Source organism: Peromyscus californicus, unplaced genomic scaffold (genome assembly GCF_007827085.1).
Source record: "Peromyscus californicus insignis strain IS unplaced genomic scaffold, ASM782708v3 Scaffold_17__1_contigs__length_78620276, whole genome shotgun sequence".
In the NCBI taxonomy this organism is placed as follows: domain Eukaryota; kingdom Metazoa; phylum Chordata; class Mammalia; order Rodentia; family Cricetidae; genus Peromyscus; species Peromyscus californicus.
In genome coordinates this window covers 46,074,486-46,095,086 of record NW_026294469.1, presented here as the reverse complement: position 1 = coordinate 46,095,086, position 20,601 = coordinate 46,074,486, and the positions used below count along the sequence as shown (strand labels likewise).

Below are 20,601 nucleotides of genomic sequence, written 5' to 3'. Positions count from 1 at the left end.
CTCAGAGGCATCAAACAGGGTGGGTGGATATTTCTATTTCCCTTATAGAAATAGAAGTTGGGGTTGCCCCCAAGGAAGGGAGCAGAAACTGGGATTATCACAAGGTGCTTCATGTCATTTTCCTTATTATGAATCTGCAGTGACTCCCACTATAGCCAGTGTCTTTCATGAGGATAACTGCCTCTCCTCTGTCTACTCCAGCCAGTCCTCCCAGCCCAAACTTCCTCACTCAGACCATCATCTCCTTATTCCACAGTCTGCTCTCCTCCCCTTCTTTGAATACATCCACAACACCTCTGTCCTCATAGGTCAAGTTCTAGATTCTGTCAGAACAATAACTTACGCTGCATAAGGCTTGGTACCAAGAGCCCAGATGTGAATTACCACACTGGAGTGACTGTCTCTTGGAATGCTGTCTTCACTGACTGTTTCAGCTCATATCCATCACTACTCATGTTTTATCTTCTGAATCATTGTTCATTAACTCACATCTCTAGACTCAAGCCCTAGGAGGAAAGACTGCAGTTTCTCCAGAGGAGAAACTGAGGCGTTAGGAGAATCTCAGGCAGACTGTTGAGAGTTACTCATTTTATTTGTTTATTTATTTCATATAGGGTATCATGTAGTCCAGGCTGGCTTCAAACTTACTATGTACCCAAGACTGCTATGACTTCTTATATTCTTCCATATTGTTTGACAGATTCTTACCATGTGGGACATTTATAATGCAAATCAGGATATATGTTAAGTTCCCCCAGATGATTCTGAGGTGTCATTTCAACAATGGGTCACAGACTTTTCTCACTTAACGATCTCTCTAGGCTTGTGACATTTTCATGCGTGCACATTGATAGTATTAACCTCCCTCTCTTGGAACCCCTGCTCCTTCCTGGATCCCCCCTTCTTTTCTTCTACATCTCCCTTTCAAATAGGCTGCATCATGCTGGGTAATCTGTAGGCACCCTTCATGAAAAGGAAGTGGGGTGAATGAGATGACATTTCCTGCTTTCTCTTCTCCTTTGGGAAGATGTTACCCATTCAGCACCACACACCAGCAGCACCACATTTATCTCAGCAAAATGAGAGGATCGCTTGCTGCATTTTGAAAACTTTTATTTGATAACCATATACAGATATAAACACATACTCCTCTTATAACCATAGTCTTCCCGCTAAGCAATCAACTTCCTTTAAAAACAAAACCTTGAAGTTGCACTTGTAACCCATTAGTTTCATCAGAAATGTAAAGACAATAAATTCAAACTATACATCAGTGAATCTACATGTGTTAGACATAGGCGTACAGAGATTGAATTAGGCCTGCTCATTTCAAAATTCTGTAGACTTTTGAGTTTAATGTTATTTCCAAATGAAAATTATAACATTCTCATCCAGAGTTACCAAGTAAATAACTATCTTTCCTAAGCCCACCATTGCTTCTTAGTGTTCCCTACTTTGGGAGAAAGTAAGTACCCGATTGTGATTGTCTCTGCACTGGCTTCTTCACTGCCCGGGACCTAAATGTGCATGAAATAAAAATGAGATGCAGGATTTGAGCAAGGTGATCTCTTCTCTGCTTGATCCTGACTCAGATCAGAGTTTCTCTTATTGTTTGTTCTCTGTTCTGATCACAGATTGCTTCAGTTGATGGCAAAGTCTAGTTTCGGTGCTCTTGGTTTTCCAATCACATCTTCAACAACATTCGTTCACTGAGTAAACACAAATGTCTGTTCCTTCCTACTTGGGGGTCGGTAATGTAAACTTTCTATTATCTTCAAATGAGACACAATAGCATGGTTATGAAATAATGGATCATTGCCCTAGGACCAGAGATGGTTAAAATTTGATTTGTTGAGAACATTAATGAAAAGGAAGCTTCGCTCAGACCTAAAGCACTTTACCTCATTAGGAGGGCAGCCTACTCTGTCCCTGCTAAGCAAGGGCATGATCAAACTGCCCTTTCTCTAGGCCTTCAAGACCATCAGCCCAGGTTGAGGTTGGCATGCTCCGATATGGGTCTAGAAGAATCCGGAAGCACCTGACGATGAGGATGCCCAAAAAGATAAACAACAAAATCACAAAAACAAATGTTGTTTTCTGTTCCAGAGACATGCTAGAATCTGATGCGTTCCCAAAGGGTACCAGGGGTGAAGGGATAGGCTGTCCTCCATCCATCATTCAGGGACTCCAGAGCACAGAATTTCCTGGTTCCCCTCTCTTCCATCATCAGTTTGCAGAGATCATGGTGGCTGCTCCCTGGAGAGGCTGTGTTATCTTCAGGGAGAAAGAAAGGAAAGAAGAGGCAGTAACTATCAGAATGGAACCTCCTTCTCTTGAGTCCCAGCCTTTCTTCTCAGGTGCAGTCTATAAGCCAACTTCCCTTTACACCAGAGAGACTTACTTCCGTATGATTACAGAGAATAATGTAGCCCCTTTGCACAAAATTACCAGATCGTCCTTAGGATGGCCACCTGGGACCAGGAGGGATGAGCAGAGAATGCAAATGCAACAAGAAAGATAAGCATGCAACACAATGTTGTCTCCAACTTGTACCCTTAACTTGATGTGCAGCCTCTCTGCCCAGGACGCTTTCAATTTCACACAGTAATGCTATCTCACACCATTATGATAATGTTGCCAATCAGTGGTTGAGCAACACCTGTGTGCCAGCACTGTGATACTCTTGACATCCATGAGTCACAAAAGCAGGGACCTCTACAACCCCAGTAGGAAAAAACTGAGACCAGAAAAGGTGTTTAATACAGAAACTCTCAAGAGAAACACAGGACTCTGGGCTTCAGATCCTGGTTTCCTCTCTGCTGTTAAATGAGTGTGGGACCTTAGAGAGGTCAGTGAGTTGTGAAAATACATTCAGAATTGCCTGCATATCTCTCAGTACTGTGATAAAGATGAATGCCTGTGAAAACCATTTGAAAAGTATACAAAGAAGAAGAAAAGACAAAGTGTTGCTTCACTTCAGACAGGACTAAGAGACTCTGCTTTCTGTTGCCTGAGCTGAGGGAAAAGGGGTACTGTAGACTCCTAAACCATCAAGGACAGTGTTTTATCTTTGTTCTTCAAAACACAAAGACCAAGTTCAATACTTGACCCTGGGGAAGACCTGGAGAATTGAGCAAGGGGAGATGAATTTGATCTACTACAGCTAAAAGGACAGCTTTCTCAACGGTGGCTTCCTATCACTTAACATCATTCCATCGAGAGAGAGGGGGAGAGAGAGAGAGAGAGAGAGAGAGAGAGAGAGAGAGAGAGAGAGAGAGAGAGAGAGGGAGGGAGAGAGAGAGAGAGAGAGAGAGAGAGAGAGAGAGAGAGAGAGAGAGAAGGCTATTACATTTCACTGTTAAAAATTGAGGCATTTAGATATTGCTATTTGCTTTTAAATGCAAATAGTAGAATACAGAAAGGTAATTAAAATCTGCAGTACTATGCTAAATCAACTTACATTTTGTAAAGAAAAGCATACATACTAGACAAAATCATATTGAAAATGATATGACATACTGCTTATTAGTTCTCTGTAAGACAAAATATATAACAGAGGGGCTGGCTATAGAAATGAATATGACTCCACAGAAATTATCCTCAATGAAATAAGCTACCAAATAAAAAGAGAAATTATTTCTAAAGCATCAGCACAATGCTTCTTCAGTTTACTTCCAATCATCACCTTTAGTATACCATTAGTCATCGGAATAGCAGAGTACATGGAATTTAACATATCAACAAATATGAAATAAAATCCCTACTTAAAAATAGGTTTACAAAGGGGATAACTACCAGTGTCTGTGAGGATGAAGTTACCACTTTGGGGGTAATGGACCCTTTTGTAGTTCTATCGCTTTAATTTTCTTTTCTTGCATGCTGGAATAGTTGTGAGTCTCATTCATGATTCATGCTTCCTTTTGAAGAAAGGTTGAGCTAAAACTTAACTGTATTTTAAAAAGAAATAAGCCCTTTGGAAATACAGGGGATATTGATGGATTGGGTTTGGCTTGAATTTGCTTGTTTTTAAAGCATCTTCCCGGCGTCAGAGTTAATTCTCACTGGGTCTGGGGAAGAAGAGGGCAGGACAGTAGCTAAGGCCTCCGATGCATTTCCTTATCACCACAGACTAGGGTCATCTCTAGCCACAGGAAAAAATATCCACATTGGACTTAATCGCTGCAAATATAAAAGTATCCAAGGACAAACAGGAGGAAGAGCCGTATGATGGCGGGTGAGCGCATGTCTCCACTGTCCGTGGCGTGTTCGTTCTCGCCTTTGCTTGTCTCATGGGTCCCCCCCCCCCCCCCCCCCCCCCCCCCCCGTGGCCCCTGCTGTCCTTGCTATTCCCTAGAATCTCATTCTGTGTCTCGTTTTCCTCTGGCCCAAATGAAGTCAGCAGCTTTTCCTTTACTCTCAACAGAGCAAAGTACACATTTCATGGATTTATTTTATGAAAACAATGCACAATCCAAAAAGTAAGTGCAGGAAAAGAAAAGAGAGCTAATTATATAAGTTTGTAAAACTAAGGATATCTGGGATCTGTGATGTCAAAAAAAAAATCAGGGGAGAACCAGAGAGAGGACCCGTAGTCCTGGGAGATGAGCCCCAAGCTACAAGCTGGCTAACCGAGCAGCAAAGCCTTCTTCAGGCTCCATTCCTCTCCCCACTGCTGGTGTCCGAGCAATGGGGAGCCATCTTGATCCATTTGCTTTGACCTTCTTCAAATGGGGCAAATGGCAATCACTTTTCCCTGGATCAGTGTTTCCTGTTTCTTAGGCTCTACCCATCACTCAAGACCACGAACAGGTATGCTGTTCATTCAGTGTCTGCCACAACGAGCAGCCCCATAGGAACCCCTAGAATATAGCCGCACTCCTCCTCAGATCGCCTGCCCCTCATCCCCCTCAGTCTCCTTGGGAAAGACTCTTGACATTTCACTGCTTCACAAGCTAACTATTGTGGTGGCTTAATAGTCAATTTTGATTTGTGGTTTTGCTACCCTTTGCTGGCTACAAGGCAAAAGGCAGTTGGAGATGTAGTTCAGTGGCAGATCACCTAGTCAGGCCCTGTTCTATCTCTAGAACCTCAGCCCCCCCCCACCCTGCAAGAAGAAAGAGAGTGGGAGCAGGAAGGAAGAGAGGGAGGGAGGAAGGGGGAAAAGGGAAGAAACAGGCAAGAGGCAAAAATCTGGTTAATCCTCGTTTGAATCTTCTCTTAAATAGAGAAGGCTGCATATAGGTAGACAATGATGATAATAGATAGATAGACTGACACCAATTCGATAAGAAAATGCAAGTGAAAGAATTTTGAAAACTGTATAACGCATTGTGAATTGCAAACCTCTCCTCTTCCAGCATACCACCGTGAGCAAGTTCTTACTAAAATAACCTATTTGGGTCAAATAACCAAATCTTCTTACCACGTTAATATTTCAGAAAGAAAGAAAAATGATATGTTAACCCCATGAGCAGTCATTTTCCTATGAGAATTGTCCCCACTAGAATGAGGAAGAGATGCAAGAGACAGGATGCAAAGAAATGCAGAGGATGGGCCAAGATCCCTAAGGGATGATGTGTACATGGAAGAGCAGGGGGAGCAGCCATGGGTGCCCTTAGCAGACGGATAAATGGTGGATGGGGAAGAGATGGTTACAAAGGGATCAGGGGGCAGAGGGATCCAGAAACAAACACCAACCACTTCACAAGTTCACTTAGAATCAATTGAAATCTCTCAAAGAGGATGCTTAATTTGAAGCCTGCAATCAGCCAATTAGTAATTTATAGATTTCAAATGTTCAACAGCATGTTTAAATTGAAGGAAACATCGGATAAAAGACAGAGAATGAAGAATTAAACTTCATCCCTTAACGAACACAACTCCCAAATATTCAGACACCTAATTGTTAAAAGCCCGTCTTAAAGTAAAATGCCCGTTTCAGTAAAATTTATTCTTACAGAACGTTCAGTATTATTTTTAACTAAATAATGAAATCTTTCTTTTATGAACAGAAATAACAAAATCTTTTTTTTCTTTAAATGAACAGAGACATCTGGGGAAACAAATCATTCCAGAAGATTTTGGCACGACCATTGTAAGTCTTACTAACAGCACATGGCAGTTATTTTAAGTAAGAAGAACCATGGTTACTCACAACAGTGTCTGGTGGGCTTTCCCCATCATTTGGAGCATCTGTGTCTTCTCTCTGCCAGGTCCAATGGTGTGTGCTCAAGAAATAAAGTCTAATTTTAATACTGATGCAACAAAACCTCAATTCAAAGATGCCATGGGAAATTATATAACACACCCCTTTTCTCAAGTCAATCTCCATGGAGTCCCGGAAACTGACCAAGTAGGAAGTACCCTGAATTACTCTGGCACACTGCGGAAGCAGCCCATCTGAATCAAGCCCGTTCTCATGGTCAGCTACTCTCTCATCTTAGTAATGGCAAAGAGTCCTTCGCTTTGTTTATCTGTCCTTCTTATATACTGCATTCTGTTCATCCCAAATCTAACCGCTCCTCCTCCCAGGGACTCGGGTACCCTAGTGCCCACGGGCCATTGACTCCCAGGGAATGTGATGTTCTGATATTTCCTGGACCACAGAGCAGTAAATATTATAGCAATGGAGTCTTCTGTGATATTGATTTATTTCCCTGTTTGAGATGGAAAAAACATCAAATCACATTTGACTTCAAGTAAAATGGCCAACACACTGGTCAAAATAAAGTCCCCGGTGATGGAGTCTAGAGACACCTGGGGACAATGTTCTGATTTTGCTTGCTCACCTAGAACAGCTCCTAGAACACCCCCAACACCCCCGGGTTCTGTTCACAGGGCACACTCCCCTCTCTTTCCATAAGTGTATTTTCTCTCTGTTCTCAAAGTCTTCATCAGCTAAGCCTCACAGCTCTTCTTTACCAAAGATGGCGTCTCCTGCTCTGCCTGCAGACACTTCCCAGGACAAGTTCCCACAGTGTGTGCCTCCTTCCCTAGTATGCAACAGGAGCCTGAGGAATTCCTTGTCAATCTGGGGGTCACTGCCTGTTTGAGTATAGATTGGATCAAATTTCTGGCCCCTTTATAGTCCAGGAAACTGAATTTAAAATGCAAGGTTCCAACTAACTGAGTCAATGGGGGGATAAAAAGCACATGTCATTCAGCTGAGCTGAGATATGAGATCACTGCGTTAAAAACAGGTCTTGCTTCAAAGAATCACAGACAGTTCAAGTCACCATGACACATTAATAGTTGTAGATCTTACGATTTGAAAAGCTGTTAGTTACTTGGCTCTTCAGTTTTTCTTGGCTTCATTGCTGATGGGTGGGGTCCAAAATATAATAAAACAATCATCCAGGCATAAGAAACTACCCTTCTACTGAAGAGCTCATTCTTACATAGCCTGCCTCTTGAAGAATTTCAGCCTGTTACAATATACTGAATCCTAATGTCTTACATGGAGACTATTAATGTCAACAAGCACCCTTCTAAGGCTGGAAGCCCTTGGACATTTTATCTAATTTGCATCTCATTATGCAATTTCACCAAAAGGAAAAAATACTTTTTTATGAGCAAAGTCTATCTTAGAGCCCTAACACATTTCTTATTTCTAAAGGGGCAGAGACACACTCCGGCCAAGCGCATCTGTTACCTTGCTCTGCAGAAAAGCGTCCAGACCCTTGATTTCAGAGCCTCACACTTAGGGCTCAAATGCCTACCCTCCTGGAATGTACTGTGGTGGTGGTGGGTGCGACAGCTGTAGTCTGTTGGCAGCCCTTCCTGGCACGTTCTGGGTGCTCAATAAATAAGCAGTAGGGAAATTGTGTTTTCCCTCTTTGCCATTTTTGTACAAAATGAGATTTATTTCTAGTTTCTGTTATGTAAATATAGCACACAAAGGCATGGAGAGTTATGAATAAACTGTCCAGTTACCCAAAGAGCAGCATCTCCCCTTCCCCCAGATGCTGTGTTAGGATGAGTTGAAAGTCTCATCCCTCTGCTGTTAATGGTCTCATAGTTAAGCAATGCCATCTCTGTCTTAGGTATTCCTAAACCGCATAATTGCCATGCCTAGCTTTTAAAACTGCTAGGCCAGAAGTCTAATTTCGTGAGTTGACATGTTTTTTAAACTAGGTGTAAACACAGCCCATCCATCAAACAAGAGCAATCACAGGCTTGTCCAGTTTACAGGACAGGACACTCAGTCCTATGAAAAGATCCTATGTACTCCATTTATATTTACCTGGCAGAGTAGGGAGATGGCTGTTTAGACAAACAGGAAGGGAGCTGGCTAGATAGGCAGGACTGAATTTGCAGTGTCTGGCAGAGACAAACTTACCTAAAGTGTTGCAGTATTCTGCAATAGCCCCAGAGCAGACAACTGAAACAGGACCATGATTTGCAAGGACTCAGGTAACACATATCCTGAGGCTGAGGCTTAGTAAACCCAATCTCTCCTTTTTGTGCTAAAGTCTCAGGCACATTCTTACTTTCAGAGTTGAAGTTTCTCCCATATGCCTCTCTCTGACATACTCATCTACTCCAGGTATGTGAACCTCCCAGGTGAGTGTACTGTTCATCACCTCCTACAACTGTGAGCCTTCTATATGGGCCTCCTCATTAACTCAGTAAGACCAACAACTAACAGCTTTTCAAGCGATGAGATCTGTAACTATGAGTGTCCCTGTAACTATGACCCAGCCACTGTCGTGTGGATCTTTCAGAAACCCTGCATATTATCCCAGGGAACAGTATACACATACTTGTGTATACACAAAATGATGCAAAGTGTTTCATAGAAATTCAAGTCATTCATGGTCCAGGTGATCATCCAAGAGCTCCAGGTAAACATATCCTGGGACTTCTGAGTGCTTCATACATTTTAAATCCCTCCATCCCTCCTTTACTTTTGGTTGACATAAATACATGGCAACATATTTTTTTTTCTAAATATAACCCTCCTGCTCCAGCACAACCCCCGCCAGCTTCAAAATTCACAGGACAGCTGAGGGTGAATATTATTTTATACTCTTGAAAAATATACTCAAGGCTACTAGAAATCTCACGAGCAATATTTTTAAAAACACGCAAAGCTGGTCAGCTCCAAATGTCAACAGGCAGCTTCTGCAGAGTGCCTTTCCAGCTGCTCCCCTGAAAGGTTTCTTCTCTGCTCGTCCCTGCGAAGTCAATCTGCAGACACGGCTGTTTGGATTTGGGAGTGGACCCTGTCACTGCCGCTTGTCACCTCTGGGTCATCAGGGGACATGGCTCTTTAGCCAGAGTCCCAGTCTCCTCTGTAGTTCTTTTTGGACATCATCTTCCTCCTAACACCTGCTGAGAGAGTTTTCAAGAGACTACAAGGCAAGGTTGCAGCCCAGCCGAGAACATCGGAGAGCGACCATGCGGTCACCCAGACCATAACCGGGCAATCGGAAGGCGCCATTAGCCAAGGAGGGCTGTAAACTTCAAGTCACGAGCCCTCCCGTTCCTCTTGGTTTTCTGCCTCTTTCCTTGTGTGTCTCCCATACCTCTCGGTTGTCTGCCTCTTTCCCTGTGTGTTTTGTAGTAGAAAAGAAGTATGCAGGGATACCTCAAAAGGCTGCCTGGGGGCAGTCGGCACTGAGTACGTATTACCGAGTTATGCTCTCTTGTAAACAAACACAATATTCTTGTTACCTTTCAGAAGGTTGGGCATTTCAAATGCAGGGGAAACTGTAACGAGCAAATAGTTTTCAAGAATAATTGACTGCAGCTTAGGAAGGGAGGAAATCCTGTTTTCCTACTTTTTTATGCACTATCAGAACCATGATAAACTTAAGCATGCTTTTTTGAAGAAAGTCACTGTTACATTTTTTTTACCCTCTTGGACTAACTTTCCCTAGCTACTGATTAAATAGACTTTAACAGTTCAGTTAAATTCAGAACTTAGACCCAAAAGGTATCTGTGATTGTTGCTCATGCATAAATTACAAAGTTACAGGAAAAAAAAATCGTCTAATTAGCTCGAAGACACCGTTAGGATCAAGTACCTGGATCTGGCTGGGCAAACTGCTTGATCCATCTCCTGGTGAAGCAGTTACAGGTAGTTAGAAGCCCGTCTCGATTCCATTCTTCCCAGCCCGGCTGAGTTCAAGCAGGAGACAGAGGTAGCTGCAAGCAGCAGCCGTTGGCACACCCCAGCTCCAAAGCTGTTGTCTCAGGCTTAGAAACTTCCCATTAAAACCCCCGAGTTAAAGGGGCATCTTCCTCCCTCGCAAGGCATCGTTAACGGCCACTACAGCTGCTTCTTGGAGGCAAAGCCATGATTTCAGTTCTGCCTCAGCAACTCTTCAGAGGATTCTGCTTCAGTGAGTAGAGGCAGTATCCTCGCAGTGAGTCTGAAATCATCCTCAAGAAAACATTAACATTCAAAAGGAGTGCAGAGAAGAGCATCACTGGGCATTCCTGCACCCTTTCAAAATCAAAGCCATAAATCTACCTATGCCGTGTCTCCTTTATTGATTGTTGACACTGTTCCTCTTAGGGGATGTCAATTAGCACCTTGCAGCAACCAGCCCTCCTCATATTGATTATGGTTTATGACCTTCAGGCCAACTCAGTTAATGGAAAGACTTTTTAGGCAAGGTCATCACATAGCACTTGAGAGAATAAGACCCCCTTCCCTAAAGAAAATAAAACGACTTACAGAAAACAGCATTTGTGGGAGAGAGAGAAAAGAAATACTTAAAAAGAACCAAATCATATTTTTTTTACCATCTCTGTAAATTTGCTAGTCTGGAGGTAGCCAGGTATCACATCTCTTTGGCCAACCAGGACAACTGTGGCTTTGCCAACCCCACCTCCACCTGAAACAGGCCACCTGAGACCACTTGGTGAATCAAACAGGGTTCCGTGGAGAAAGCTATTGTCAAAATTTAGACTTTAGCTGCACGGCACAATCTTCAAGTTATTTTCCTTCGTATTTTAGGATGAAATTCTTGTTTTTAAGGCAAAAAACAAAACAACACGACAAAACAAAAAACAAACCCAAATCACTTCTCTGGAAATACTTCAGCATAATCCTTAAGGAGGCCCATCCTTTGGTTTTGTTTGGTTTGGGGGTGGGGCGGGGTTGGCAACTCACCACTTTCTGCATTGAAGTCCAGGCACAGTCAGCAACACCAGGCTGGAGGGAGGACCACCAACCACCGAGGGATGACTTCAGGATAGCAAAGCCACCCCTGTGCCAGTCTGCTCGGCTGCCTCACCCCTGGGGAGACAACGCCATTACTAAGCAGCCCCGGTGACTGAGGTGGAGCTTCTTCTGCCTGGGAAAACAGCCTTATCTCTGTGCATCAGGCAATGACCTGAGGATGCCCGGGGACCCCAAGGCTCTCAGAATCCCAGGCTGCATTTTAGGGCCCAATACTAGAATCAATGTGTGGGGTGAGTGTCACCTCAAGAAAACATGAAGGCTTCTCCCCCTGATTTTAAACTTTTCCTTTTCAAATAGTTTCAGGTACCCCCTTTTTTAGATCTCTTTCTCTCTCTCTTTTCTCCCCCTCCCTCCCTCTCCCCTCCCCCTTCACTATAAAACAATAGGATAGATAAAATCTAACAGAGAGCTACAATTCGATACAGACAGTTTCTCTTTTGCTTCAGCCCACTGACACTGGCCAATGAGGGTGTGGCCTGTCTTGGCAGTGCCAACAGTACAGTGCAGGGAACATTCTGACCCCCCCTTCACTCATGTACTTATCAGTCCATGTGGCCAGAGAGTAATGGGTCAGTAACAGCCTGCCTCACTGTGGCTTGCCCTGCAGAAGAGGCCCCGTCTTCAGATACTGTGACAACCCGCAGACTGAGAGAGGTGGAATCTGAAAGGACTCATGGCTGTCCTTTAGCAACTCCACAGGCCGAAACCATCTCTGTTCCTTAGAGAGATGAGCCTTGGCCTATGTTTACCACTCTCTGGGGAAGTTAATTCCCACCCCCTGGGACAGTCTCTGTGTAAGCCAACTCCTTCACCACTTACCTAGACTAAATGGATTGATATATTTCTTTTCCCTCTGTTCTTGCTACAAAAAGTCAGGCATTAGCCAATGAATATCCACATGCTCAAGCTCTGGGCTTCTACTTGGAGCCAAGTTCCACTGTTTTTTTGGGACGACAAGTACAGTTTGAATGATCAGAATTAGCTCTTCCTTTCTCCATGTAGCTATTTTTACAGGAATCATCATGAATGCTGAAACAATAAGAGCTTATCCGATGCCATTTAAATAGTTCACAGTAGGCCCTGTGTCTTTAATAATCACTAAGCTCTTCTCTGAATTCTTTCTATATTTCTTAGTATAGTTTTTAAGTAGGGACCTCAGAACACTGTACAACCACATGGGATTATGATGTGATAGTTAATTTCCTGATACACAAATTGTTGTATCTGTTATACTTCCATTTAACCATTGGAACTTCAAGACTTCTACCTGAGATTTGAATTCAGTCCCTCAATAACCACAAACATCTTGGACTCCTGTTAGTTAAAAAAAAAATCTACTTTAAGGACATGGCCTATATCCTAATTTCAAGCATCATCCTGGAGGGTCTTCGATCTGCAGTCCTCTTTTCTCTGTCCTATGAAATATTTTTCCATAAAGATATAGACAATGGAAGTGGGAAAAGGGCTTCATAAGCCATCAGGGGCACACTTATATACATTGGTTATCATTGTACTTCTTCCTGACTCTGATTACATTTTTAAAACAAAATTGAGTAAATTGTTTTTTCTTCAAAAACTTTCAAGCATAATCATTGTTCTTATTATTGGATTCTGTATTGAAAAAAAAAATGTGTGCACAGCCAAGTGTGATGGTGCATGTGCGTGATCACTGCTCTCAGGATGCTGAGGCAATATGGGTTCTAGGTTCCTGCTGAAGCTTATTAAAACTGTACACTAGACAGCTCTGGGAGGCTAACTAATCAGACCCCGAGGAAGCCAATGTCTAGCTATGGTCTCTGAGCTCCCCGACTGACAAGCCCACTTCCACTAAATTCTGTTTCCTAACCTCGACTTCAGTGCTGATCCCACAGACACTGGCGTTCTGTCCTCACGTCTCTGCTGATCCCGATTTCACAGCATCACAAGGCTCCTCACTGCCTCAAGCAGATGAACTCCGTTAGTGTTCGTTTTCTTTGCTCAAGGCGGCTTTGGACATGGCTGACCACTCATTTCAGAATACATGGGCTAAAGTGACTGGCGGGATCCGATGCCTGGCCCCTGGGGGGGTTCTTCTTTGGTGATCTCTCTATTCATAGCCTCTCTTTTGCCTTCTGGTACTCAAGCCAAGTGTGCCTCACGCAACTCCCAGGAAATGAGGCGTGGAGAGGGCAAAGCAAGCAGTCTGGGACATAGGCTCACCACTTTGCATCCTTCAGTCCACACAAGAGAAACAGGCCAGTTTATGGATGCTATTTTTCATCTCTCTGTCTCCTTGGTTAAAAATAACAAAATAAATAAGTATACTGTGTGGTATAAACAATTTTATTTTTAAAAAGCTAGCTTGGTGTAGTTTCTAATACCTGTTCGATTTGCTCAAGTTGAAGTGTGAGTTTACACAGCCGCTCACCTATCCTCACAACTCCGCGAGCATTCAAAGTACAAGCACAACACTCCATTCTTAAGACTTAGAGCCCATATTTGAGCTTTGGTAAAAGCAAGCAGCTCACAATGGCAGCCTCATGGTATGATATATTCTTGAATGTGGTTCTTGGCATACTACCTCTGTATTACATGCAAGCTCGTTAGTAGCTGATGCATCCACTGCTGAGAGGGATTCTCGATGAGAGGATCAAACAATACTGTAACTCAGTGGAACTGTACTGGATAGAAATAAAGCACGGATTAAATGCCCAGAGATGTTCCATTTGTTCTTCCTTTTCCTATATAAATCAAATTAAGAACACATATGAAAAGGTACTGCAACATGCTAATGAAAAAGCTGTCCTACTACCCTAAGGAACAACTCTAAAAACACACTGCAATAGTTCCATTTACAGACAATATCTGCAACATTTTGGATATTAAAGCTACCACTATGGAGGATTCACTGTTCAAATGTCTTACAGTTAACAGCATTGTGGGTAATTTTAATTTTTTAAAATGACTTTTAAGATAATAACAATCCTGTTAATGGCTTTGAAATACCTAATGACTTCAAAATGTCATATAAAGTGCCAATTAAAGTTTTATCCCAACTCCCCGGCTGTATTTCCGTGCCATCATTTTGGACCTGTGCTTGCCTTCTGGCTCACAGCTGTGTTTTGGAACGGAAGTGCTACCGTTAGAACAGTGAACACACTGAGCAGCCTAGGGCATTAAGATGACTGAGAAAGTGAAACACCATGACCCCGGGAGTAACTCACCAACTAGCCTGCCTTTAATGCCTGACAAAAAAAAAAAAATCTAGAAGTGAAAGTCGTTTCACTGAACAAATCAATTTCAAAATACCCAGAGGGGGAAATATCAGCTGGAGCACTTAAAAAAAAAGTGCTTGTTAAAAAGAAATTGTGAAAAACCAATCTCCGCTTCGGATACTCCAACTTGTGGAAATGGTAGGAGAGAAGGCCGAGGAAGTGTGATAAACAGAAGCATGATGGATGGTCCCTGATGTAAATTTCACCTGCTTGGGTGCTGGAGCACATAGTGGATGTGCTTAGGGACTGTCTGAAAAATACTGAATTTACAAGTGCCTCGCTGTTACAGGAGGAACACTAACGAATTTCAGTTATGGAATGCACTTTAAAACAGTACCTTTTCCTTCCACTCTGCTTTACAGATTTGGGCAGAATGCGTACAAGTATAATTTTTGCCAGTAAATAATATCAATTATGTATTTATGGATAGGATATACAAATATTATAAGTAATATACATGTGACATATCATATTAAATTACCTCATAAAGTTTTTAGGCCCTAATATTTGGGAAAGTCTAGGTCCAGGTGACTTAATTCAGCGAAGCCAAGAATCTGTGGCTTGAGTAAGTCCCCTACATGATTGTTGATGTAGGGCATGCCAAAGAAACACTTGGAATAATGAAGTCCCTGAATTTTTCCCATTCTTGAATACCTGGTCACAGTAGAGATCTTAACTTTCTGAGAAACAGCCTCAGGCTTAACGTTTGGGATATCACAGGCTTTGAAACACTGATTAAATCCGTGAACCTGTAATTAGGCAGAATCTATACGTCCTACACCGTGGCCCTCTGCCTGGAATGCCATTCAAAGCACACACCATCGTCCTCCCTTCCTCTCCTTTACCATGTATTACGTAGGTACTGTCAAACACAGTAGCCCAAGCTCAGAAAGACAAACGCTGCATATTTTCTCTCACATGCAAAATCTAGATTTAAACGTCTATCCACACATGTGAGCAGATAGCCTGACAGAAGAGAGACAGAGAAGACAGGGTGATGAGGAAGGCCGTCAATTACTTTTTTTTCACTTGAATGAATTCTGGATTCAACTATACATGCGAATAAGTACATATGGGTGAGACACAATCAGGAGAATGGTTGCGTGCTGAACAATGGCAGGGACATGGGGCAGGGAAAGGAGGAAGTCAGTATAAGCAAATACAGTGATTTATACATGTAAAAATTTAAATTTTCAATTAAAGAAGACAACTGTGCATCTCTGATGTATCTGTTTATGTGAATACAATCCCTTGCATCTTAAAAAAAAGTCAAAACAAAAGCAAAACTTCCTTTTTCTCCTCAGCCCAGAACCGCAATGTTCCCCAAGCCATCTGTTTGATCAAAATAATGAATTGCCTTTCCCTCTTCAAGGATTATCCTTTCAGAACCTACCTGGCTGAGGAAACAAAGCATGAACAAGAAGAATGAAGCACAGTTTTGCAACTCCAATAAACAACTACTCTTTTTATAGCTTTCTCATATATAAACAGCGGTCTAATAATTATCATAATAACAAAGCCCACAGAACATTGTTTTCTCATACTTTGAGCTCTTACATGATTTATTCAGCAAAGGTATGTGTGGGCTACATTTGTTCTGACCTCCAGTTTGGCTATAAAAATGAATGAGAATAAAAGACTTGGGTCTCCTATTAATTTATTTTTTCACTTCACTGGTAATGGTTTTAGGAGAGGTAGCGAACGTATCTGCAGACTCCACTCTCTGTTATAAATTCTCCTAAATGAACCCTGTAATTGGATTTCCTCACATTTTTTCCCTCTTGCAACATCATTGTCATACTTTGTCTGTCATAGTAAAATAAGTCTAAGGAGGCATAACCGTTAATTATTAACTTCTAACCAGCAATCTTTATCTTTATCAAACAAGATAAGCTACACAATTCTGTGATTTTTTTTTAAATAGCAAATTTTAGTGGCAGGAAATAGCCAGAGTTTATTTCTTGCTTTGTGTTTCTTGAAGGCCATTTGGAGATGCTGCTCCTGTGTCCTCACCATCCTCATTTTCGATCATTTCCAGACCAAGAGGCTAGATGCCACCAGATCCAGATACAGACAGAAATGAGAAGACGTCTCAAGAAGTTCAGACCGTATCTGACAGAGCAAGACTTGAGCCCTTACCTGAGTGTTACGGAGACAATGATCATTCTTCCCTAGGAAAAAGGGACATGGAATGCTGCCAACTAGCCATATAGTCTACCACTGCATTTGACAAGAGTTTTACTCGCTGCAGAATGCCCGTGTCTAAACAATGTCTCATAGTATTTCTTTAGTATCACCCCCATCTCAGCATCCTTGAACTTCCTCCTGTCCACCATGAAGCCTTTGCTTCATCTCTTCCCTCTCTCGGCTGGATCTTCTGCCTCAGGCTCCCAGCCTCTCCTCCGCTTGTCACTTCGTCTTGGTTGCTGATCCTTTGATTCACTTCATTTCTTTAGTACTAGTCCAGTAGGTAGGTCTTCTTTCGGAGTATATCTGCCTACCTTTGTAGCTCAGCAGAAAGCAACTTCCGGGTAGCCTGTTGACCTTCTGACATTGCCCCAGAACCCCAGGCTTTTCTTACTGGGAGGAAGCACGGTTGTACATTGCTGGATGCACTTCCAAAGCTTGGATCCAACCATAATAAGTAAGCTATCATATCCAGTATCTCACAGGAGACATACCACACTAGAACTCATAATATTATTATTCCAACTTTATAATCACATAGACAAGGTTTGGAGAGGTCAAGTTATTTGCTTAGGAACACAATGATCACATTCAAAACACTTCTGCCCACTTCTCACTGCTCTGCAGGGTTTAAGACAATAAGCATAGCAGGATGTCCAAAAAAATGCTTGATAAGGCCCTCTGGAAGAGGATGTGACTGTCAATACTAGAAGGACCACATCAGATGTGAAGTTTGGGCACTGATCCTCTGGTCTGCCTGACCATCTTGCTCTAGTAGGTGGTCAAAGTTTAAATTCTGAGAGTTGGAAAGTGAGTGGGTGACTGGAATGGAGCTGGGCCTCCACAATGAGGCAACCAACCACTCCACACATGTGAGATCTTAGAGAACAGAAGAGTCATGGGCATCTCCTCCTGCTCTCTCTGACCTGCCTGCAAGGACTGGAGAGTAACTTGTGTCTTGATTGGATTATTTCTATTTGTTTTTGCCTATTCTCTCTTGCCATTTTTTTTTATTGTTTTTCATGTCTTGATTGGATTATTTCCGTTTGTTTTTGTCTATTCTCTCTTGCCATTTTTTTTATTATTTTTCTACCTTGTTAGTTTGATAAGACAGTGACTCTGAACTCTTCTTCTGTCATGACCTTAGCCAACTCCCTTGGACACATGTAAAAGTCCGATATTAAAAAAAGCATCATTTCTAATAAGATGCCAGTGATAATGTAGACTCCTGGGTGATCTGAGAGACATAAACATTGTTAGATTTCTCCTCCTTCACGGTCCTCTGAGAACATATGCTAAAGCTTTCCTTGGGGCAGAGAGGAAAAATATATCTACACCAAAGAAAATAAAAATAAATAAATAAGTAAAAAATAAAAAGAGCAAACCCCTGTTCCAAAGTCAGAACAGGACCAGCCTCCTCTTGGTGCTACAAGGACTTAAGAATCTTAAGGTTATTGTATATCTTGAGGTGGTCCCCACTGGCAAAATCACTAACACCACAATGGACAACTATCTGTCCTTGGCCCCTCACTACCTACCCATTACAATATGACAGTTGAAGTTTCTCTTGAGTAAAAGTGTCGCACAAGCAGTATCTAGATCATTCTTCATTGAGCCTAATTCTGGGTCAGTGGTTGCTTGGGAAATAAGTTGTCGAACTTTCAAGTCCACAAAAATCAATGCAACTTGAAAGGAGAGAATTCCATCAATATTCTTCATGTTCATATTTTCCATTATAAAATCACTTCTCTGGACTGTACTCTAATTAGTGTGGAACCTAGAGAGCTTTACACTCCCACTCTGTGATGCTGAACTGTAGGGGGCATTAATAAACAAGGCAATCAGAGTTTTGCTACTTGAAAAAAATGAGTTCCTTTATTTCAGGGAGATTTTGGAGTCTCTAGTTATAACTGGAAGGCATGCTAGCTATAATCTGGAGGAAATATACAGTTTAGCACATAACTCATTTGGAGCAGCAACTTACTAAGAGGATTGACAGTAACAAGTATCTCTAGGACTTTGGGAATATACTCGATGGGAACCAAAGTGACAAGAGGATCTTACAGAACTGAATTCTCCCACTGGTGGTGAGACAACTCCATCCTAAGAGAGCTGGCTTTGAGGACCCTCTGTCCCCACCTGTTAACACAAGGAAGCCCTGAATAAATCTAAAATTCTATAGAGTATGCCAGCAACAATAACAAAAAAAAAAAATCACCCATCACTACCCATGCTTGAATAAGTTTTCCAAAATGCTCACCATGTCCATCAGGATAATGAGAGGGAACCCACACCCTCTAAGAACTCCACCTTGTCAGGCTAGAATGTTCCAGGAGTACTTTCAGAGGAAAATTAGAAGACTGTTCTCTTGTGTTCACTTGGAAATATTTCAGAAAATGTTTTGCAATACAGTCTGTTTCTCTCCCAGAGGGAAGGAGGTGGAACTGACTGCATCATTATTTCCCCGACTTTACCCTCAGAGACTGCATCAGCTCTGGACAACAGAGGCATGAAGACTCTGCAGTCTGGTGAGCACCAGGAAGCCTCCTGTCCTTGTTGGAACTTCCAACTGATGAACACAGGAAGCCTCCTGTCCTTGTTGGAACTTCTGCTTAGCTCTAATGTGTGTGCTTTCCACTCAGACTGAAGGAAGAAGCAGGACTGTGGACAAAACATGATAAGAATTTTCTTACACAATCCTATCTTTCATCTTTCAAACTGAAAACCATCAACTGCCCAGAAACACTTTCCACCATCCATGTATCAAAATAGCTCCACGTTGTTTGTACACCTCTCATGGGAAATTACACCGTTATCCTAAAATACTTGAGCATCTTCATGCTAATGAATGATAGAAAAGAAAAACACAATCCTACAGGCATATTTTCATAGATACACACACAGAAAGACACATATTCACACAAATAAAACACTAATACAGATCCACTGTGATCTGAGTAATTGGTTTGATTCAAACACAGTGGCTGGTAATAGGACTGGTTATTTTCCTTGTTTGAAAATAAATTTGATGTGTTTCGGGGCAAACACGAAGATCTAAATAAGGAATCATTTCAGGAGTAATTACAAACCATGTAATGTTCCTGGGGGCTTCCAACGGAAAGTTCCTCGCCGTGTTTCACTGCAAGAGTTTTTGCCATCAGGGTTTCACCAGACAAGAGCTGACTAAAGGCCTGGATATTCAGCATTTGGATTTTGTTCATATTCGATGATAATGTAATTTCTAAAGTATGCGTATTGTCAGCAACTGTCATTTGTGATGGCTAGTTCACTGACCCCACTCTTACTACATCCAGAAACCACTCAGCCACTGCAGCCCATTCCTCAACCAGCTTGGCCCTGTCCCAGAACGACCCTCCATGGAATACGCAATCAGCAAAAACTTAATATAAATAATTCATATAAGAAAACTTGTTTTAAAATGAAGTGACTAGCTTATAAACATATAAAAGGATGAGATTTAATGGAAGGGCAGGAGTCCATAATTACCATCAACATAAGACATAAAGCAATGTGGAAAACTGCATTCCTTTTCTCTCTTCCTAGCGTCTCTGTGTCTGTATTCTTGCATATGTGAAATGAGACTGAGGACCATAATGGTGTTTGCTGATGCCCTAGGGCTGGTGTAAGGATTTAGTTAAATTCCTATGGACGTCTTAGATAAATTCCTTTTATATCAAATTATATGTTACTTTAAAACCATGCATACTACTTTTATTTTTTTTATTCTGATGACATCAACAATCATTGCATAACTTTCTGTGATTAAGAGAATTATACTTTTTGAATTCTGCATAAATCCAACCAAATTTCCAGAGAAAATGGAATTTTAATATTTGTATCAATATAGATATGTTTAAGAGAATTCTTTGAATTCTGCATAAATGCAACAAAAATCTAGAGAAAACAGAATTTTAATATTTGTGTTGATATATAACTCACACAGTG

At 41.8% G+C, this 20,601-nt stretch overlaps 1 protein-coding gene across 3 annotated transcripts; it reads right to left on the bottom strand.

Annotated features, from left to right (window-relative positions):
• Window positions 1-1,096: 1,096 nt before the first annotated feature.
• Ctxn3 (cortexin 3) lies at window positions 1,097-11,436 on the bottom strand. Of its 3 annotated transcripts, none has more exons than XM_052742220.1 (4): window positions 11,123-11,436; window positions 10,029-10,387; window positions 6,155-6,227; window positions 1,097-2,274 (listed from the first exon to the last, which is right to left on the bottom strand). In XM_052742220.1, the coding sequence occupies exon 4, from the start codon at window positions 2,176-2,178 to the stop codon at window positions 1,933-1,935; it is 246 nt and encodes an 81-aa protein (XP_052598180.1). In that variant the 5' UTR covers window positions 2,179-2,274; window positions 6,155-6,227; window positions 10,029-10,387; window positions 11,123-11,436; the 3' UTR covers window positions 1,097-1,932. The 3 variants fall into 3 exon arrangements, with proteins under 3 accessions (XP_052598180.1, XP_052598179.1, XP_052598178.1); XM_052742219.1 differs by having other exon boundaries at window positions 10,029-10,376; XM_052742218.1 differs by lacking the exon at window positions 11,123-11,436 and having other exon boundaries at window positions 10,029-10,885.
• Window positions 11,437-20,601: the final 9,165 nt, after the last annotated feature.